Source organism: Oryctolagus cuniculus, chromosome 5 (genome assembly GCF_964237555.1).
Source record: "Oryctolagus cuniculus chromosome 5, mOryCun1.1, whole genome shotgun sequence".
NCBI lineage: Eukaryota > Metazoa > Chordata > Mammalia > Lagomorpha > Leporidae > Oryctolagus > Oryctolagus cuniculus.
Genome location: NC_091436.1, coordinates 8076027 through 8097849, shown reverse-complemented (window position 1 = coordinate 8097849; position 21823 = coordinate 8076027). Strand labels below are relative to the sequence as shown.

Here is a 21823-nt window from a genome sequence, read left to right as displayed (position 1 = left end):
TAGCGTCCCCCCACTCCCCAACCGCTCACCAGAAGTGATGAGTGATAATTTAAGATTTTCTCATGTGTGTGTCAGGTTATTACATCATCCTTCTGTGGTCCAAGGACAGTCTTTATTGTTCTTTAGGAAAAAAAAGCCAGCAGAGCAGAGTCTTTGTCCCAAGTGGGTCAGTATCTCATGTTGAGTTGTCATGTTGAAGACTCTCCTAGATTATTGACTTCTGAAATAATGGGCTGTTGTAACTCGGAAAACATTTCGCTCTCTGGCCCCTTAGCCCTTTGAGGATTATGTGAGCTCACTGGACAGTTTCTGACAACGGTGTTTTCCTCCCAGCCCGCTGGCAGTACGAGTGCGACGCCAGGGCCTTTGATTCATGCGAGACGGCCCCGCTTTGGCTCAGGCAGCCTCCATTCCCAGGAAATTAGCCTGAGCTGCAGTCCAAGTTTGACCGTGACCCCCAGGTTTCCGCGTTTGCTGTCAGCTCAGCTGCTTGCACACTTGGGTGCTTGCCTTGTGTTTTGTGCACAGTGACCGAAGCGGTCTCTGCGAGGGCACTGCACACTGTGCGTGGAGCAAAACGGCCCAGGCGGTGGGGGTCTTAGGACAGCACTGGGCAAGTCTGCTTTGCGTCACCTCCATGACATGGCTGACACAGACGAACCATAAAGAAAAGGGGTTTATTTAGTTGGCAGCTCTGGGTGCTGGAGTCCAAATAGCACAGCCCGGGCTTTTTCGAGGCCCCCAGATGCAGGGCGTGGATGGGAGAGAGAAGTCACGTCGAATGAAGTATGTGGCCAGTGGGAGCCGGGGGTGGGGGTGGGGCTGGGTTCAGGTTTCTCAGGCAGATCTCAGGAGAACCAGCGTGCTCCAGGAGAAATGCATCGGCCCCAAGCGCTTCCACGAGGCCCCACTCTTAAGGTCCACACTGAAGGTCTCCCAGCACTGCCAGCCTCGTAACACAGGAGCCTACAGGGGACAGGCCACATCCCCAGACACCGCCTCGTGCACACACCATGCCTGCCCTATGCGCTAAAGCTCAATGGAGGTGGCACTGGTGGTCGCTCCCTCATCCGTGGGAGGAGCTCCCAAGCTCCTCCTCTGTGCCCGGCAGTGGTGTCGGAGCTGGGTCACACCGCTCCACGTCCCACAGTCCCCGCTCTCTGGAGCTCAGAGGCAAGTAGAAGACATGCAGGAAGCAAGAAAACTCATCAGGGTGTGTGTGTGTGTGTGAGAGAGAGAGAGAGAGAGAGACAGAGAGAGAGAGATGATAAACAGCACCGGGCAAAGAGATGCACAGCTCCCATGGTCTCTGAAGCCTGCCGTGGTCCTTGTACCGGGCAGGTGTGTCAGCGTGCTGTGAGCGTTACACCTCCCCCTGCCCGGGTAGCTCTGTAGTTGGACCCGAGTTGCAGACAGAGGTGAAGGAGAAGCACTCACCCCCGTGAGGGAGGAGAGTGGGAGCTGTGCTGTGCCTGTGCAGAGCCACTGCCACCCACTCCTGCACCCTGGGCTTTGTTTGCCGAGCCAGTTCTCAGTGACACACTGGGCAGTTTTCTCTAAAGGACCCTGGGCCGGAGGACCCCGTGGCGGCCACTCACTGCGGCTTTGCGCGTGTGTGATGTTTTACAGACACGCTCCGTGACCCAAGCCCTCTGCTGCGTGCTTGTCCCCACGGCACTGCTGCCTGCCTGGTGAGAGGAGACCAGGCCTATGATGTTGGCCAACCCAAGGAGGGGCTGAAGCTGATGAGCAGAGACAGGTCAGTCCGTGGACACCACCGCTGTTTGCGTCCTCAGTCTCCAGCCAGACCTGCACGCGCGGCCCTTCCTGCGGGGTGCGGGACGGCCCCGTGTGGTTGCTGCTTCGCAGGCGCTTGCAAGGTCACTGGTCACTGCCGCGAGCCACGCGGGCTGGGTTGCTGGTGGGCCGCTCCGACGACAGAGTGTACCTTTGCTTCGTCGCCTGGGCGTTCTCGTGTCCAGGGCTCTGTGTACTTGGGAGATCAGAGGTGGCGGCCTTGCAGAGGGCAGTCTCCTCCCCTGCAGGGGCGGCTGGGGGCTGGGACCCCCGCGCCTCACTGTGGCCCTGCCTGACCGGCAGGCCTGTTCCCTGCAGCCCGTGGCACAAGACCACACCTTGAACTCAGACGCGGGCTGATTTTCTCCCAGTCCCCGGAGCCTCACGGACGCCTGGTTGCCGCTGCCTCTGGCCTGGAGCTGCTGGGGCCCAGAGCGCCAGTCGGAGCGGTGTGCAGTCAGAGATGCAACTGCTGAGCCAGAGTACAGTTGGGATTTTTCCTGCGTGGGCCCTGGGGCCTGTGTCCTGGTCCCCTCTCCTAGTTAGGACCCTGGTGGTATCAGCCAAGGGCCCCCATGACCTCGTTCTTACAAATTCCTTGCCTTTTAAAGTCCCTGTCTCCAAACACAGTCACAGGCAGAGATGTAGGGGCGGGGGCTTCCACACAGGCCCTGTGCTGGGAACCAGCTCAGTCCCAACATTTGTCCTGAGTGACAGATGGCGAGTGTTGACATGGGGCGGGCCGGCCAGGCTGCAGTGAGGGGCAGGGCACCGAGCAGGGGCCCAAGCTTGGCTCTGAGAAGAGGCAAGGCGTCTATCTATTTTCAGCTGTTCTGCAGCCGGCCCGCGAGCCACGGGCGCATTCCACAGCGAGCGGTGCCCGCCGATGGGCGCCAGGCGCTTCCTGCTGCTGGGGCCCTGTGGCTGCTGCTCTGGGGCGGGGAGGAGCAACCTGGGCCTGCGACTGCTGGGCCAGTGCTGACTCCTGGCTTAAAAAAAAAAAAAAAAGAAAAAACAGGTCTTTGGCTCACAGTCAAAAATGTGCTGGGCCTGCTCGTCTCTGTTTATTGTGTTTTGTTAGATCGTTTACAAGTCTGTTTTGTTTGTTTTACTCAAATAGCTTTCTTTAGTCTTTCAAAATCACATCTTGATCATTTTTACTTAGTTGGTTTTTAACAAAATAGCCCTCACTGAAGTTTAATTTCACCCTGTTTTGCCCTCCTCCAAGTGGAAATGAAGTGAAGTGAGTTTAAGCTCCTAGCCGCTTTCCTGTCCTCACCTCTCCCGGGTTGCCCGTGCCCCTACCCCTACGGGCGCGCTTTGTGACGCTCTTCTCTCCACGTGGCTGATGCAGGCTTGTCCTGATCTACGTGAAGGAAGGGGCAGAGAAGCCGGACTTCTGCGATGGACACAGCCCTGCCGTGACAATCACATTCGTCTGCCCGTCGGAGCGGAGAGAAGTAAGCCCCTCGTCTCGACGTGGCGGGTGCGGGCTGGGGGTGAGGGACCCCGCAGGGCGGGCTGGGCTCGTGGGAAGAAGGCCTCCTGGGCTTTGCCCGCTTTTCGCGCCAGCCGGGAGTGCGCTGGGCTCCGTCAGGCCTGGCGGTGCCTCGCGCTGGTCAGTGGGAGGACGTGCAGGTGCGGCGTTGGATGGGGTCGTTCTGCGGGTGGGTGTTCGTGGGTAGCTGGGAAGCTAAGTGTGCTCTCTGGCCTGCGGTTCCTTCAGGGCAGAGTTTCTCCGCCGGCCCCTTCCCGGGCCCCCCGCCTGCCCTCCCCCTCACTCACTCGCACTCCCAGGCAGATTTATGACTTGTGAAATCCACAGCACAGCTGCAGCCTTGTCCTTCAGTCCCCATCGCGGGGCGACCGTGCGTGCGTCAGTGCGCTGCCTAAGTGTTTCCACAGAGTCCAGGGTGCTGATGGAGACGGGCCTCCCCCAGGAAGGAAGGGCCAGGGCTTTCCTTTCATTTATTTCTGCCTTCTTCTAACAGAAAGAATTGGGAGGGGCTGAATTCTTTTGCCTGAGAACCACACTCCCCCTCCCCCACCAGCAAATGTGGAATTCACTGTGATCTCGGGCTGGCTCCTGGCCTGTTTTGTGCGAGCATGATCCGGGGACCCAGGCACAGCCCGGGCTTGGCTTTCCGTCCTGCGTCCCCAGACCTCATGCCCGCGTGCTGTCAGCTTAACGAAGCTCGGCTGACGTCAGCTCTGAACGTGAACCTGGAGAGGTGTTTGTTTGTTGCTATTTCCTGTTTGTACCTACAGATGCGAAGGTGATCTGAGCTGATAGTGGGTTGAGAGCTGACCCGTGTTTGTTCCGTGCTCGGTCGCACACGGTGGCCTGCAGGAGAGGGAGAGGCCACCTGCGTACCCGTGCAGTTGGCTGAGGAGAACCGGCTGTAGCTAGTGGGGCCTGAGGGCCCGTTTGCAGCCGAGCTGTTTGCTGGGGAGCACTTGAATTCAGGGTGCACGCACACGTGGTGTTTGCGAGGATTAGATTGGCTCCTTGAAGCTTCTAGGAGCTGCTGTTCAGTAAACGTTCACCATACTGGAGTGATCTTTCGAAAAAGCCGAGGTTCCATCCTGTGCATTCGCTTGTTGTCAGTGAATCCCGTGGCTGCAGACCTGTGCACCCTTCACCACAGTCCCATTTTAGGACATCTTCACCCCCAGGAAGAAGCCTCGTGCCCGGTAGTGGTCTCATCCCGCTCCCGCCGCCAGCCCGGAGCAGCCCCTCTCTGTCTGTACGGCTGCCCTTTCTGGACACTTCGCGCGTCTGGCTTCTGTCATTTAGCACTTGGCTCTGCCTCGCGCCGCATCAGAGTGTCCTGGCCCAGTGTGGAGTCACCCAGATCAAGCTGGGCCTGCAGACGTGCAGCTCACTGAGGGGGTGGCCTGCTTGTCAAGCCAGCGCTCGGTCCTGGGCCTGGCATGCAGCAGGCGCTCAATAAATATTTACAGAGCGAAGTGAGCAGCACAGCTGTGTGTGGTCCTGAGACCAGCGAGCCGTTTCTCCCAAGGTGGATTCAGAGGCCCTGGGGGTTTCTCCCGCACCCATCACAGCGCCCACCAGAGCAAGCCCCCAGAGCTCCTCCTCGTCTGCAAAAGCAGCAGGGAGGCAGGGTCTGGGCTTGTGGTTGAGGGGTGCTCTGGGGCAGAGCAGGGGGCCCCCAAGGCCCCTTTGTGAGTCCCAGGAAAGGGGTCAAGGACCCTCTGCTGGGTCACTGCCGCTGGCCTCGTAGTGAGGCAGCTCCCTGGTGCTGAGTTCAGGCTGGGTTTGCCGAAGCTTGAGGGTGACTGTGAGGGTGGCTGGGAAAGAAACTGCATTGTCAGAAGTCAAAAAACTGGAATACGGCTCTGGTTCCAAAGGCAGAAGAGTGTAAGAACCCACCAGCCTGTGTTCAGAAGCAGGGCAAATCTGCACTGATGCTGCATGTAAGAGTTTTTAATGGTCTCTTTTTAAACTGTTCCCACTAGGGTACCCTTCCCAAACTCACTGCTAAATCCAGTTGCCGCTACGAGGTCGAGTGGGTGACTGAGTACGCCTGCTTCCGGGACTTCCTGGAGAGCAGCACCTGCTCCCTGACCAGCCAGCAGCACGACGTGACCGTCAACCTCAGCCCCCTCGCCCAGCACCCAGGTGAGCGCCCCCAGGGGAGGGGTCTGGCTCTGGGGCGAGTTGGGCGGGGGCGGGGAGATTCCGGCCTCTGCGGGAGTCAGGGCAGGGGTGCAGGGAGACCAGCTTCTGCGGGAGTCGGGGCAGGGGTGCAGAGAGACCAGCTTCTGTGGGAGTTGGGGCAGGGGTGCAGGGGCAGGGAGAGACCAGCTTCTGTGGGAGTCGGGGCAGGGGTGCAGGGGCAGGGAGAGACCAGCTTCTGCGGGAGTCGGGGCAGGGGTGCAGGGGCAGGGAGAGACCAGCTTCTGCGGGAGTCGGGGCAGGGGTGCAGGGGCAGGGAGAGACCAGCTTCTGCGGGAGTCAGGCAGGGGTGGGGAGAGACCAGCTTCGGGGCTGGGGACTCAGACGCAGGAGGTGGGGGGACTGAGTCCGCACTGTAGCTTTGCAGTGCTTGCCTGCTTGAGGGTGCATCTCTTGCCCCTGCCTTAGGGTCCCACTACACCGCAGACGGCGGGGAGTACACGTTCTACCTGAACATCTGTGCGGGGACAGGGGCACCCATCTGCAACAACAAAGACGCTGCCGTGTGCCAGGTCAAGGCCAACACCAGCCAACTCAAAGTGGCAGGAAAATACCAGAACCAGACCCTCCGGTGCGTAGGCAGCCGCCCCGCCACGTCCAAGTGCGGTGTATGGGGGGCCCTGCGCAAAGTCAGCGGGAAATGCACCGGACAGACATTTATTTTGGTTTAAACAAAAAAAATTCCAAATTCCACACGTAACTTTTTCATGCTATATGTTTTCCGTGAACTTTCTGAAGGCCCTTTGTGTTCTGGAGAAACATAATTCACTCCTGTTCCTCCTTGCCTTTTCCATAAAGTTCAGGAAAATCGGCTACGCCGGCGGCGTGCCTTCCTGTTTCTTAGGCAAGTCGCTAAACAGTTGGATGTTTTTCCTGGCTTTACAATAAGATTGCTTATGTTAGAGCTGCGTGTTTCATAAATCTATTGTTTGACAGGATCCGGACTGCAGGAAAGTTAATTAGTTTACGGTTTTGTGTTTTTTTTTTTTTTTTTTTTTTTTTAAAACACCTATGGTTTTGAGGAGCTTGGGTTTTTCCTCCAGTGATGTGAGAATCGGAAATGCCGTTAGCATTCTATACAAGTTTTAAACAGCCCAGAAAACACGTTTGGGGCGGTTCTGGTGACCGCTCAGCTTGGCGATTCCCCCCACAGAAGCCACGCAAAAATGCAGTTCTCTGAGAAGGAGAGGTGTGCGGGCACTGCAGGCGGGAGCGGGTGGAGGGCGGTTTGCTGCGGGAAGGCCGCCTGGTCCGCGGGCGTTATTTGTTCTGTGCAGAATCTAGCAGTGAGAGCAAGTCTCCATGCTCACAGCGAAGCCGTCAGCACTTGGTGACTTTGAAGTCAGGGGCCGACAAGTCCCTCCATTTGGAACTCATTTCCTTTCCACGACCCCTCCCCCCGCAACTCCCGCCCCCCAGCTGGCTGGAGAGCTCGCTGTTTTATGTCAGTAATGATTTGTTGATGCTATGCGAAAGGCTTCATGGAGACATTTAAAAAAAAATCCCGCCATCTTCCTTGGTTCCACCAAACGCGTTTGTGCGCGCGTGTTCTCGCGAACGCAGGTACTCCGACGGGGACCTCACCCTGATCTACTTTGGCGGCGAGGAGTGCAGCTCCGGCTTTCAGAGGATGAGCGTCATCAACTTCGAGTGCAACGAGACCGCAGGTGAGTGGGCCCTGCCGCCGGCCTCGAGGGGTGCTGCACGTGTGTGCACGTATGCGTGTGAGTGTGCGTGTGGGGTGCTCAGTGGGGCGGTCAGATGTCCTCCCCCGGACCTGGCCAGCCCTAGTCCCCACCAGGTCTTTCTGTTGGACTCGGGCCCCCCGCCCCCGTAACGACACACACATCCTGTTTCCATTTTCCTCTGCTCTCATGTTTGTTTTGGGAGTGGGCCCAGCACTGGGCTTGCTGGGAGAGTTTCTCTCTGGACTTCTGGGTGCAGAGAGGCAGAGCTGGGCTTACTTCGCAGCCTCGAGTGGGTGCTGCCACTTTGCAGGAGTGAGTTTTGAGGACACCCTGTCTGCTAAAAGGCGGCCCAGTGGCAGCGTTTGGTTCAGTGGTGGTGAGGTGCTCTACCAGGAGAGTGGAAGCCGAAGGCGGGCTCTCCCTGAGCGGCTAGCAGCAGGCGCCATGAGTCACCGTGGCTCTGGTGTGCTGCTCCTGTGTCTTGGAGATTGTAGACACTGTTGGCATCTGTGGAGAAGTGATGGCTTCCACCATCTCCAAGGCCAGTCCCTACCCGCTGGTACCCAGGCGGTACACCCAGGTACCCCCGCAGCTGACTCCCCTCTGCAGAGCTCTTTCTGGAGCCGGGCCTAGTTCCCAAGCCCATCTGTGCACAACTCGTCCAAGCACACGTGGCTGCCCCCATCCCCCTAAGCCCCCCAGGCTCTCTCTAGCCTTTCCTTCTGTTTGTTTCGCATGTTTCTATGGCAGAGCTCGGAGGGCCTGGCCACGGGGCAGGTTCCTACGTGCTTCGTGCAGGACCGGGAGGGGCAGCTGTGTACAGTGTGGACTGTGCTCCCAAGGCACACGTCTGCAGTGGGGGAGATGTCAGGCGTGGGTGGGGGTGCAGGGCCAGTGTTCCAGGGAGCTTGCCAGCAAGCAGAGCACGGGCCCAGGGTCATGCAGCTGGGAAGGCCGTCCATCAAAGCTCCCCAGGCAGCACTCTTGGCGTCGCTGTCCTTGGAAGGCTGTGGTTCACGGGATGTGCTGGGGCCGTCCCACCCTTCCCCCTCTGCTCGGGGCCTCCACTCCCCCGTTGGAATCTGTTTGCTGTTCCCCACTCCCCCTCCTCCCCACCATTTGTCACTTTCATGGCACACATGTTGTTCTAGTGCTTGCCTGCTGAGGCCCTGGGAGGCCTGCGGGTGCTGTGTTCAGACCGGGAGCAGAGCGGGAGGACACTCGAGGGCGGGCGGCATGTGGCAGACCAGAGAGCCCTTCAGCGGCACGGGGCAGGGGGTCAGCCCCAGGCAGCGGGCCGTGAGCGCGGGCTGTGGCGGGACCTGCGTGCACGGGCGGCCGGGAGCGGGTCTGAGGCTGCACGTTCAGCCCGCGGCCGTGGTAGACGTGGAGTAGCCCCGCGGAGCCAGACTCTATCTGGAAATCAGTGTGAGGCTGGGGGGATTTGTGAGTGAGGAGAGTCTGTCTGGCCCTTGGCTGGTCTCCATCCGGTCTGAGCCCCTGCCCATCCTCAGAGGCCCTGGGTTTCCAGCACCCTCCCCCGCCCATCTTCCCCGCCTGCTCTCAGAAGGCGGAATTTGAGCTCTGGAGCCCAGGCCTTCCTGCTCTGCGTCTCGGCCGTCAGCCCCCACGCGTGGTCCCGGATGCTGGCCGGGCTGCTCTGGGGGCTTCTGCCCCGGCCTTGGCCTCACGTGTTCAGGGCTTTTCACTGACGGTTCGGCTGAGAGCTGCGAGGATGTGCTGGGAAGAGTGCAGTGAGCTGAGTGGGTGTAGATGGGCGAGGAGGCTGGCCAGCACCGGTGTAGGCGTGGCAGCAGGGTGCCGGGAGAGCGGGAGCCAGAGGAGCGGGCTGGCAGTCCTCCCCCACTCCCTTTGTTCCTCTTTATCACAGAACATTTCAGACAGGGATTAGAAGGGACGTGTCGAGGGAGCACTGGATACCCACTCGTGTTTTGCCGGCTTTGCTTCTTGTAAACCGTGGGTCATCGCTGGGTCCTGTCGCCCACCCCGATGCCTGGAAGGAGGCTTCCTTGCCACACCTTGACACGATGAGCAGTGATGTCCTCGTGTCACTGGTCTGTTTGCATCGGGACCAGCAGGAGCTGGAACAGAGATACCTGGTGCTTTGTGGAGGGGTCCAGTCCGCCCCGAGGCCGGAGTTGGTTGTAGTGCTGGCTGGGTCCTCAGCCCTGTGGCCCCTCCTCCAAGCTTGGGAGCAGATGGCGCCCCACGCAATGGCTTCGTTGTCACTTTGTTTGGATTTACATGGACATGGATATTACCTGCACAGGTCTTTGGGGGCCGAGGCTGGTGGTGGGCTCAGCTCCGTGTGGGCCTCCCAGGACCTCCTACATGGTTTCCATCCCTTGGGGCTGCCGTCTGTGGTCAGAATGGCTTTTCTTTCTTTCTTCTTCTTCTTTTTAAATGAGCTGCAACTAAGTGTCTTGGCCCAGGCTTTAAGGTGAGGAGGCTGTGTTTAGCTTGGTACCCAGAGAGACAGCAGAGCTGGCTGCGTAGTAGGTGGCTTTGTCTTTGCTGCACAGAGCTGACAGGAGCGGATGCTGCCCATCTCCTTAGGCAAAGCGACCCCTGGCTCCCCTAGAGAACGCTTTTACTGTTGAGCTGGTTGTGGAATCCGGAGACTGGGGCCACGTGCGGTGCTGCTCTGGGGAGTAAGGCCGGGCCTTTGGGATTGTGTGAGTGCGGGGCGGATTGTGAAAAGCTCCTGCTCTTGTTGATGAGCCGTGTGGGCCCCCAGCTGTGGGAACCCCCGAGCGAAGGTCCTTCCATTGCGAAACGAGTGGCTTGGTGGAGGGGAGGGTGGCTGCCTGCCCCGAGGTGGGAACACAGGTAAGATGCGTCCAGTGGTTGTTTCCAGTGAGTCATTTCTAAGCCCCAGATGCAAAACCAGCTAGAAGGTAGGGCGAGTTTAGCACCATTCCTGGGATCATGTGTTTGTGTGCACAGCGAAAGCTTCCGGAGTGTGGAAACCAGTCTTTTTTTGGTAGCAACATCAAAACCCAGAGTGGTGAGGCTGGGAATTGGGTGGGACTCAGCCATGTGCAAACAGTGCGGTGGGCTGACGGGGCAGATGCGTGTCGTTGCTGGTGAGTTAGTGCGCAGCCGTGAGCGGGGCCAGGGTCCCAGCCAGGGTCCCAGCCTCTAGGTTGTTGGCTGCCCAGGATGGGCAGGCAAGAATCGCTCTTACGGGGAATGCCTTACAGGAATGCCTTAGGGTACTTCCTACAAAGGGAACCCCGCCAACCGCCAGAACGAAAAGCCCGGGAAAGTGAAAGAAAAGCAGCTGCTGCCACGGGAGGGGAGGGGTTCCCGCTGGCGGTGATGAGCCCGGCTCCAGGGCTGCTTCCTGGGCTCCCAGGCTTTCTAGCTGTGAAACCACAGCCACGCCAAATCCACAAATGGGGCTAAAATTGTACCCTGGCCACAGAGTTTTGAAGACCCAGTATATTAATGGTAGAGAGCCCTCAGAGCAGCCCGTGGCTGCGCAGCCAGCCCTCGTGCGGCAGGGCGGCCCAGCGCCTGGCGGAGACGGGGCAGTCTCGCGCAGCTGCTGTTGCTGGTGTTACGGTGACCATGATGGTAATCTTCAGCGTTTAATAGCAGCTACAGTGGAAACATCATTTGCCCTTGATCCAGAACCTTATTTCCCTTTCCCTTAGAACATTAAACAACTCCAGATACCAAACCTCAAGGAGGCAGATCGCGTGGGAGGTCCAGGCAGGGATCATTAAACCGTCAAGGGTGGAGAATGGAGCTTGTGCCAGCGGCCCACCGGCCTGCACATGCGAGGGGATAGGGTTTCCAGCGAGGGGAAAGTCAGCAAAATTTGTTGAATCCCAGGCCACGTGGAAAGGGGAAGTAGCCCGTGCAGAGTGGGTTTTCAGACTGGAGTGGAGCCGCGCTGGCCGATGGAAAGGAAACCCACGGGTGGCGGCCGTGGTGGAGGAGACTGTTGACTTTGGAGGGGGGTGCAGACATGTGCCTCAACGGTCACAAGACACTGGCAATCTGGGGTGGTGGGCCTCAGCGGCTGCGGCCGACATGGACCGTCAGCACCCCACAGCCAGGAGCCCCCGCGGGCGGCCTTCTTCTGTGCCTCCATCCTGGGGCCCAGTCCTGGGGGCCAAGTCTCGCCCCGACCGCATCGTCGAGTCAGCAGCACTCTTAGAAGCGGCACTCTGGCCTCGGCCCTGTGTTCCGCACGCTGTGGGCCTCCCCGCCAGGGGGCTGACGGCCTTGGGCAGCAGAGGCCTGCTCTGTGGCTGGCAGGAGGCTCCTCAGCCCTTCATCTGCCCGTGGAATGGGCTGTTGGTAGCTTCCTGTCCAGCCCACTCCGTACCACTGTGCCTGCCTGCCCCCGGAGTGGGGAGGTGGGAGTGTTTGCACGTTAGAAGCCGTGTGGCGGCCCTCCTAGTCTCTGACTTCCAGGGTCTCTTGCAAAAAAACGTGGGCTTCACTTAGACAGTGGCCACAGGTCCTGTTCGCCAACTCTTCCCTCGCTCCCCGGGCATCCCTTGGTTTGGTCACATTGTACGAGTTTGACTTTTCTGCTCTTGACTCGTTCAGAGAATGACGGGAGAGGAACCCCCGTCTTCACCGGGGAGATGGACTGCAGCTACTTCTTCACCTGGGACACGAAGTACGCCTGCATCAGCGAGAAGGACGGCCTCCCCTGCGGGGCCATTGACGGCAAGCGGCGCTACGACCTGTCCGCGCTGGTGCGCCACTCAGGTAGGGCTCCCGCCGCCCGGCCGCGGGTCCGTGCCACGTGCCCCCGGGCTGCTTCCAGAAACACTGTTCCCGTTGTCTGTTGTTGTTCCGACCCTTGCTTTTCCCTCTCAGGTAACCGTACAGATTGTTAGAGGGTGCGTTGAGTGGGGAGAACAAGTCCGTGTTTTGAGACCAGCGCGCACCGTTCCCTGGTTGGGGTGCGGCGGGCTCCTCTTAGCCGCGGTTTAGCACGCATTCCGGGCGCCGGCTGTGTGTCAGGCGTTGGCAGTTATTGCTTAGAAACCCTCGGCTGCCGCTGGGGGTGAGCTCTCGTTTAGCTCCGAGGTAGACAGCTGGGTGGGGGTCCTGGTGGAGCTGGGCTCTGTTCCTGTGCTTTCTCCCTTTGCTGTCTGCAAAACGGGACCCGTACCCCTGCTCATCCTAGGAGATGGATGTGTGGCCTCGGGGGCCGTGCTTGCCCTCGAGCCCTGCTCCCGTGAAGCCCCGCCCAGCTGGCTGAGCATTTGTCACGGGGCAGGCGCCAGAGTAGGTGCCGGGGGTCTGGCACGGGCCCTGCCAGGGTCACCTAGTTTCACAGCAGTGGGGCGGGGGGAGCTGCGGTCTTACCCATTCAGCAGCCCCGGAATCAGGCATACAAGGGTGCTTCCAAACGTTTGTGGAAAATGTGTTTTACGAAAAACTTGGCATGGATTTCCAAATTGTTCTGTATCAGCATCAGCCTTGTCATTCCAGTTTCACACAAGCATTTCCTAGTGCTCTCGTGTGGAGGCCAGTTCCAAGTTCAAGGTGGCGATCACACCCAAGGCAGGGAGGGAGTCACGTGGGGGCTCGCAACTGCCAGTTGCCAGCCTCTGAGTGCCTCGGCTCTGCACGGCCCCTGCTAGGGGAGGGAGCCTGCCTCTGTGAGCGCTGGACACAGCTTCTTGGGCTGAAACTGGGCAGTGGTATTAGATCCCTTTGGTTAGCATTGGGTGTTTCTCATTTCCTGTTTTACTTTTTAAAGAGATTTATTTATTTATTTGAAAATCAGAGTTACAGAGAGAGAGAGAGAGAGAGAGGGAGAGGTAGTATGAGAGAGAGATCTTTTATCCACTGGTCACTCCCCAAATGGTCACCACGGCCAGAGCTGGGCCCATCTGAAGCCAGGAGCCAGAAGCGTCTTCTGGGTCTCCCACGTTGGTGAGGGCCCCCAAGCACTCGGGCCATCTTTGCTGCTTTTTAGCAGAGAGCTGGATTGGAAGAGAGGCAGCGGGATTCAAACTGGCCCCATCTGGGAGGCCGGTGTTGCAGGTTGCGGCTTTGCCCACAGCGCCCAGCACCCGCCCCGTCTTCTGCTTTTTGAAACATCACCGTGTACAAGACACAACCTGGGGTGTGTGAGCGGTGCTGGGATCTGTTTATTTGCTCTAAAACTTTCTGACCCGTGCTCTGGGTCCCTGTGACTCCAGAGTGCTCTTTGGGACTTGCACATGGAGAGCCGAGGAGGCTGGGGGCAGAGAGAGCTGACATCCTCGCCCACTGCTGAGGAAGGGCCGGCCCAGTCTGTGACTTCCCACTGCAGCCCAAACTTGCAGACGCTGGGTGGTCCTGGTTTCCATGTAGTCTTGGCATGGCCTCTCTTAGGCGTCGGCGTTGGAAGATTGTTCTCCAAAAGCCATTTGTCACCCCTGATGAGCTGTAGGACTTTTTTTTTTTTTTTAAAGATTTATTTCTTTGAAAGAGCAAACAGGGAGGCAGGTGGTGGGAGAGAGGGGAAGATCTTCCATCCACTGGTTTGCTCCACTTCCCAGATGGCCACAACAGCCGGGGATGGTGGGCCAGGCTGAAGCCAGGAGCCAGGAGCTTCTTCCAGGTCTCCCACATGGGTGCAGGGGCCCAAGCACTTGGGCCGTCTTCTGCTGCTTTCCCAGGTGCATTAGCAGGGAACTGGATCGAAAGTGGAGCAACCAGGACTCAAACTTACATTCCGATAAGGGGTGCTGGTGTTGTAGGCAGTGGCTGTACCCCATGCGCCACAACCCCAGCCCTGGGCTTTTGCCTTGTAAACCCTACAAAGGGAAGACCTCAGTTAAGAACACGTGCGTTTGCATCTCTACGTCCTTCACACACAATTCTAATGTCTTCCCCATCTGCCGGCTGTCGCTGGCTTGTGGGATGAGTGACTTTCGGCGGCCCCTCCTCCGTGTACGGTCCTGCTCGGGACATTCAGCGTAGGCTCCCTCCACCTTGCGAGGACTCTGCTCGGCGCCTGAGCCCCGAGGGGTCAGCGAGCAGATGCGTTTGCTGCCCTGCTGGCATCCCCCTCCCGCCCTGCACGGGGTCTGTGTGCGGGGAGGGGCCTGTGGGTTTGTCTAAGCTGCGCAGGCCTCTGCAGTATCCAGAGCTGGTGCCTTCGCAGTGCTGTGTCCCCAGCCCGGTCCCGGGACACGGGCTGGCTTCCTGATTGGGTTTGCAGTGAGGACGGTGTGCTGTGGGGTTCTGTCTCCCGTTCGGTGCAGGTCCTCGCGTGAACGAGTACGGGACCCTGGTGCTTCCCTTCACGCTAAATGAGAAACCTGAGGACGGCAGCGAGTGTCCGGGTCCTTGGGCAGCCTGGGTTCCAGAAACGGGAACGCCGCCGATTTGGTGGCCGTGTCTCTGAGAGGGCTGGGCCTGGATTTGGCTTAATCGCCACCGATGGTGTGACTCACGGGAAAGGAATCGCTGCTGGCGAACTGAAGCCTTTTTTTCTGCTCTGGTGACAGAATCAGAACGGAATTGGGAAGCCGTGGATGGCAGCCAGGCGGGAGCAGAAAAGAAGCATTTCTTCATCAACATCTGCCACAGGGTGCTGCAGGAGGGCCAGGCCCGGGGCTGCGCTGAAGAGGCCGCCGTGTGCGCCGTGGGTGAGTGGGGCCCGCCGGGCACCTGGGTGACCCTCGTCCTGGAGGTGCGAGCGATGGTTAGGGAGTCCTGTGCTTGCTGGGAGCCGCGTCTCTCTTGGCTCAATGGAGGAAGAAGGAGAGGGTGTTTTCAGTGACTCACCCGTCGGTAGCTGCCGGGGGCGCGCCCCGATGTCAGCTGAAGCCATAACCAGGAGCAGAAGAAGCACGCCGGGAAACACGTGGTCGTCTTGTCATCTGTAACCTGAGCAGCCACCCCGCCAGGGCCTGCGTGAAACCCATCCCGAGTCTTAGACAACTCCGCTGCTGGGCGTGCTTCCGCAGTCGCTGCTCGAGGCGATGGGGGCAGGTGGATTCCGGGTGGTGGCCCTCGTGTTAAGTGCGTGTCCCCCGCGGCTGTCGCTGGTTAGTCTGGAAGCTGTCGTGCGGACTCCCCGAGCTGACGCAGAGTTCGCACATCAGTTGTCTGTCCCTGGAGCCTCTCTGTGACAGTACCAAGTGGGCGTAATGGGAATCTGATGGGGGTGTTCAGTTAGGAGCCCTGGGCCTCAGCTGGGTGTTCCGAATCGGCGGTGTGTCTTTAAAAACAGTTGAGGCAAGTCCACGTGTTTCCTTAAGGACTTGGGGACAGAGTTTTCATCCTTAAGTGGCCACTTGCTTGGGTTGCTGAACCGGCTTAGTGAGTTTCTGCTCTGGTTGTAAGACTGACCCTCACCTCTTGTCCCCGCCATCAGAAGGCCTTGTGTCTTAGGAGCCGGGCCCTAACGGTGGGGGGTGGCGTTCCTTTGTGGATGGCTGTGACTAGTGTGCCCTTGGGGGCAGTGGGTCGTCGTCCCCAGTCCTTCACTGCTGAGTCAGTCCCGAGTGATCGCCCAACCTGAAACTCGACAGAAACCTCACCCCAGCCCAGCTGGCGTAGCGGCCGGGGGGGGGCGGCGCGGCGCACCTGCTGAGCTTCGTCCAGTTTCTGGTGCTTGCTGTTTGAGTCGTGAATCATTTTAAACCACGTCTTCCGTTTTTGTCTCCTTCTTTCTCTTTTCCAGATAAGTTTGGAAGTAAAAATCTGGGAAAGTTTATTTCTCCTCCCACGAAAGAGAAAGGAAGCCTTCAGCTCTTCTACTCAGATGGTGATGACTGTGGGGATAACAAGAAAATAAGCACTAATATCACACTCGTGTGCAAGCCAGGTAAAAACCAGGGGCAGATACATGACAGCTTGGCCACAGGTGTGGCCGCCTCCGCCCTCTCCCTGCAGGGCTGGCGCTGGGCACACTGGGTCCTGAGACGGTGCCCTGCCCCCAGCCACTGCTTGAGTGCAGGAGCCCGGTGGTGTCGAGCCTCATCTCGGGTCCCATCTGGGGTCCGCAGTGTGGGTGCTGACTGCTGCCCTCCGGGGGAAAGGTCGTGCAGTTGTCCACGGTCTCGCCATTGAAACGCCGTGTGCACTTCCGTAGCCTCGCTAAATGGAAGCCCGCGTCTGGTCACACAGCAGACGGCTCCTCGGGTGTGCTAGTGAATGGCTCTCAGTGTCTCTCTCTCGATCACATGGGGAATTTCCTTGTTGACGCTCCAGCTTTGCTATTTTTAAACACCCCCCCTGCTGCTGGAACTGGGGCCGCTGCCGATGCTGAAATGGTTCCTGGGGATGAGTCCCTGCTGGGGAGGAGGGCAAAGGCCAGGGCCAGTTTTTCTTGTTTGTTTATTGTGTTAAAATACACATAGCACAGAATTTGCCTTTTTCTTTCTTTCTTTTTTTTTTTTTTTTTTTTTTTTTTTAAGATTTACTTACTTATTTGAAAGGCAGAGTTAGAGAAGGAGGGGCTGAGAGGGAAAGGCCTTTAATCCACTGGTTCACTCCCCAAATGGCTGCAACAGCCAGGGCTGGGCCAGGCCGAAGCCAGGAGCCAGGAACTGCTTCTGGGTCTCCCACTTGGGTGCAGGGGCTCAAGCGCTTGAGCCGTTGTCCACTGCTTTCCCAAGTGCATTAGCAGGGAGCTGGATTGGAAGTGAGAGCCTGCGTGGGGTGAGTGTCAGGGGGAAGCTGGATTGGAGCAGCTGGGGCTCGAACTGGCGCCTGTGTGGGACGTCGGTGCTGCCGCTGTGTGCCACAGCACTGGCCCCATTTGCCGTGTTCAGTGCGCCCTTCACTTACAGCATGGTGTGCGGCTGTCCCTGCCACTTGTCTGCAGCCTCTGACGGCCACCACTGCCCATTGTGCTTTCTGTCCCTGTGGACTCGACCTTCAGAAAGTCCACGGAAAAAAGGGAATAAAAAAGATGAGCTTGTTTGTACAGCAAGGAAGACCTGAAGTCTGTGCTGTATATGTGTTTTCCATAACCCAAATTGTGTGCATCACACACCTGGTGTGCTTTTCCCTCGGTCCCTGCTGCCCCTCTTGGTCCATCAGCACAGTGAGAATGAGGAGGGGTTTCAGGAGCGGGCGGGTAAGTGACGGAGCCTGTTCCTCCCGGGCAGGAGACCTAGAAAGCCCGCCAGTGCTGATGGCCTCGGGGGACGACGGCTGCTCCTACGAGTTTGAGTGGCACACAGCCGCCGCCTGCGTGCTGTCGAAGACGGAAGGAGAGAACTGCACAGTCATTGACTCGCAGGCAGGTGCGTGTGCTGTAGGGTTTTCCTGGGAGGGTCTTTGAAGCGGCCTGCGTTAGAATCCGATCAGCACCGTTTGACCCGCGTTCTGAGAACCTTCAATGCTGAAGACACTGCCTCGGATTTGTCGCGGATGGAGGCGCCTTGTGCTGCACGCGGAAGCTCAAGGCCGCAGGGGGAGCAGATCTGGTTTGAAAAGGCTTTCTGCGGGCGCCCTAGCCGAGGGAGCCACCTCGGAGGGGCCTCCAGGAAGCCTCCTGTGCTGTGGCTGTGTGCCTGGGCGTGCTGGCCTCTCACTGGACCCGAGCCAGGCGAGGCAGTGTCAAGGGCAAGGCTGGTGGCTCACGGCAGCGCTGGGGGCCGGAAGGCGCTGCTCCATTCTCAGCTTCCTGCCGCCCTTGCGAAGACTCGCCCCTGTGCCCCGGCGACCGCATCCAGACAGGCCGTACCCACCTGCCCCGTGTTTGTTCTCAGGGTTTTCTTTCAACTTGTCACCTCTCACAAAGAGAAACGGCGCCTACCGCGTGGAGACGGCAAAGTATGACTTCTACATCAATGTCTGCGGCCCCGTGGCCGCGGCCTCGTGCCCACCGGACGCAGGGGCCTGCCAGGTGTCAAAAAGGCAAGTGGCTTCCCGCCTTGGGTGGGGGAAGAGGGAGGCGCTTGGTGTTCTCACTCACACGGCTGCCTGCAGGAGATCGGGCCGACAGAGCAAGGGGCCGGGCGTCTTGATTTCCCCGGGAAGGGACCTGCAGGATCTTGTGGACGAGGAGGGGCTGTGCAGGGCCCCTTGGTCCTCAAATAGTTGTGTGTGGGCTTCTCCACTGTGCAGGTAGTGGGTTCCAGCCAAGCGAGCTGGGCGCGTCTTTTCTGAGAGACCCCCGTGTTCCTTGCAGCGATAGGAAGTCCTGGAACTTGGGAGTGAGTAACGCCAAGCTCTCCTACTACGATGGGATGATCCAGCTGAGCTACAGGGACGGCACGCCCTACAACAACGCCAGGCGCACGCCGCGGGCTACCCTCATCACCTTCCTGTGCGACCGCGACGCCGACGTCGGTTTCCCCGAGTATCAGGTGGGAGTGGCAAGGCCGTGGCTGGTCTGGGGCCAGATCCCCTCTGGCGGTGTATGGCGGCACTCACTCCTCACCGTGCGGTCCCTGGGCCAGCACCTCAGTGCCCCACACAGCCTTGTTTGTCCTGGGGGTAAAGCATAGAAAAAAAAAAAAACAAAAATCATCACCTGTCCGGCAGGCGGCTACTGTCCATCTTACTGCGGGGCAATCTCCCCTTTGATTAAGCGAGAGGGGCTGGGCACAGGAAGCTTGGTCTCATGTTGGTTTTCTGCCGCTCTTCCCCCGCCATCAGGAAGAGGATAACTCCACCTACAACTTCCGGTGGTACACCAGCTACGCCTGCCCGCAGGAGCCCCTGGAGTGCGTGGTGACCGACCCCCTCACGCTGGAGCAGTACGACCTCTCCAGGTGCGCGGATGACGACGGGGGCCCCTGTCGCCCCGGGGTGGGGAGATGGGAGCAGAGTGGGTGGTGGTCTTGACCTGGTAGCCCGTGGGCCGTCAGTCTCCACGGCAAAGCCTCCGCCTGTAGCTTCACCATTGACAATGGCGACATTGGCTGGCAGGCGCGTGGGTTTAGTGCAGGTTGCGGGTGATCGGGGTGTGACTCAGAGCGCTGCCCGCCACCTTTGTTTCTCTCCGAGCTCAGAGACGAATTGTCAGAAACCTGGATCCTCTCTGAAGCCATGCTTTTTTCTTCTTTTTGGTTCGCCATTTCAGTCTTGCCAAATCTGAAACCAGTCGTGGAAGGAACTGGTACGCCTTGGACAACTCAGGGGAGCGCATGTCATGGAGGAAGTATTACATCAACGTGTGCCGGCCCCTGAACCCGGTGCCCGGCTGCGATCGGTTCGCGGCGGCCTGCCAGATGAAGTTCCAGAGAGATCAAGTGAGTCTGCCTTGCCTGCCCTCGCCCGTGCACAGAGGGTGGACATCAAAGCGGGCTGGCTGCTCACGCAGGGCCCCGTGTAAGCCGATCCTGCCTCCTGAGCACATGTGCGCCACACTCGGGTCTTTGTTCGGATTCAGAACTCAGGGCAGATGCCGTGGCGCTGGGGACGTTTGATCATGACGTGGGACAGAGGGAGCTCTAACGACTGCGTCTGGCCCGGAGCGGACGGTCTTGGCCTGATTCAGCAGACATCTGTAAAAGGAGTCTCTGCTTCCAAGGGCTGCTGCTGTGGGATTAATTAGGGGAAAAGATTGGGCTGGGAGCGTTGCTGGGGATGAACTGGATCCAGCCTTCTCCCCTCTTGGGGTGCCCGGCTGCACTCACTTCCTCATCTGAGCAGACACAGCCACGTCCAGGCCTTCGGTATCTCTCTCTCCCTAAGATTTATTTATTTGTAACACAGAGTGAGAGAGAAATCTATCCACTGATTCACTCCCCAGATGCCTAGAACAGCTGGGGCTGGGCCAGGCTGAAGCCAGAGGCCCGGGACTCCTCTGGGTCTCCCACAGGGGTGTCAGAGGCCCAAGCATTTGGGCTGTCCCACGCTGCCTTCCCGGCTGCATTAGCAGAAAGCTGGATCGGGGGCAGAGGAGCCGGGACTCTTGATCCGGGATCCAGGCATTGCAGACGGTGCCTTAACCCGTGCCTCCAACACCCGCCCACTTCTGTGTGTTTGTCTGTGGTCCTTGGACGTGTGTGTTGGCTTCTGTGAGCGTGTGCGTCAGGAATTGCATGCACACGTGTCTCAGCGTGAGTCAGGGGCAGCACAGTTTCATCAGGGACAGTGGTGAGTGTGCCCTCACGGTTACGAACTGTGTCCCCCGTGCACACTCCTTACCGGGGCAGTGACCTCACCGTCCACAGATTCCATGTTGTGGGTTCACCTGCTCACTAACACGTGTGGCCTCGGTGTCTTGTGGCAGCTGCCTCCTTGTCCTCCTCAGACACACATTCGGCCCCTTGCACACATTCCCCCTCTAGGCTGAGCAAGGCAGTGCTCTGGTCTCTTGCTTCAGCCAGACACAGAGAGGATCATGGGAGGGGAGGGTGGGGGCAGGGCTGGTGGCACAGGCTCTGAACCCCACCTCTAAGGCCCGTCTGTGGGGTGTTCCCAGGTGAGTCCCTTCACCTTTCTGAGCCTTGATTTGCCTTTGGTGATGGAGATTCTGTGAGCCTGAGCTGTTTCCAGGAGTTGAGAGTATGACCTGTGACTTACACGCTCTTCTCAGAGCAGTGGTTCAGCATTTGATAATTCACGCCACAGCTCTGTAGAAGCAACAGATCGGGGCTGGCGCCGCAGCTCACTAGGCTAATCCTGCGCCTGTGGTGCCGGCACACCAGGTTCTAGTCCCGGTCGGGGCACCGGATTCTGTTCTGGTTGCTCCTCTTCCAGTCCAGCTCTCTGCTGTGGCCCGGGAGTGCAGTGGAGGATGGCCCAAGTGCTTGGGCCCTGCACCCGCATAGGAGACCAGGAGGAAGCACCTGGCTCCTGGCTTCGGATCAGCGCAGCACGCTGGCTGTAGCGGCCATTTTGGGGGTGAACCAATGGAAGGAAGACCTTTCTCTCTGTCTCTCTCTCACTGACTCTGCCTGTCAAAAAAAAAAAAAAAAAAGAAGAAGTAACAGATCGGCTGTGCTGGTCACCAGGACGCCAGCTGTCCTGTCATCAAAGGAAAACCCCAGCACCACTCTCTCCTTGCAGGATTCCTACACTGAGGTTGCGTCCATCAAGAACCTGGGTGTGGCCAAGACAGGCCCCGTGGTGGAGGAGACGGGCAGCCTCCTCCTGGAGTACGTGAACGGCTCCGCCTGCACCACCAGCGATGGCCGGCAGACCACCTACACCACGAGGATCCACCTGGTCTGCTCCAGGGGGAACCTGGTAAGTGGAGGAAGCGCCACGCTGGAAGGCTTTGGGGTCCTTGTGAACAGTTCCGCTTGCTTGCAGTTTTGAGTTGTGGTCAGGAACTGGCCAGATGAACCACCTTTGGGTCCTGGAGCACGTGGTGCACACGGCCGGTCTCAGGCATCCGTCGCGAGGATCTGTTTCCAGATGTCACCGTCTCGGCCGGCTGTTTTATCTGGAGTCTCAGTGTATACCAGTTTGTAGTTACGTAACGGTTGGTGGCTCCCGAGTAGAGATCCTAATTCCTCACAGCCCACCGGGGTGACATCTGTCCCAGCTCCTTCCCAGCGACGTGTGTTCACTGCCCCAGGGCCCCCAGCAGGGGCTCGGTCACACACAGCCCGGGTCCCCTTCCTCCCCCCAGTTCACGTTCGCTGAGGGCGTGGAAGGCCCTGGCCCTCACACCTTTGGTTCGTCTGAGCCTGGCCCGCCAGTTTGCTCTCCCCGCCCAGGGAAGGAATCCTGG

At 59.0% G+C, this 21823-nt stretch overlaps 1 protein-coding gene across 2 annotated transcripts in view; it reads left to right on the top strand.

Annotated features, from left to right (window-relative positions):
* IGF2R (insulin like growth factor 2 receptor) overlaps window positions 1-21823 on the top strand; it is a 106845-nt gene that overhangs the window by 49317 nt on the left and 35705 nt on the right. For both annotated transcript variants that reach the window (XM_051854188.2, XM_070074597.1), the window contains 14 exons: window positions 1630-1759; window positions 3152-3257; window positions 5278-5440; window positions 5906-6068; window positions 7061-7164; window positions 11773-11937; window positions 14682-14822; window positions 15863-16006; window positions 17295-17432; window positions 17901-18048; window positions 18323-18500; window positions 18793-18908; window positions 19220-19388; window positions 21154-21333. In XM_051854188.2, the coding sequence (XP_051710148.1) occupies window positions 1630-1759; window positions 3152-3257; window positions 5278-5440; window positions 5906-6068; window positions 7061-7164; window positions 11773-11937; window positions 14682-14822; window positions 15863-16006; window positions 17295-17432; window positions 17901-18048; window positions 18323-18500; window positions 18793-18908; window positions 19220-19388; window positions 21154-21333 (2045 nt within the window). The remainder of the gene's footprint in view (window positions 1-1629; window positions 1760-3151; window positions 3258-5277; window positions 5441-5905; window positions 6069-7060; window positions 7165-11772; window positions 11938-14681; window positions 14823-15862; window positions 16007-17294; window positions 17433-17900; window positions 18049-18322; window positions 18501-18792; window positions 18909-19219; window positions 19389-21153; window positions 21334-21823) is intronic.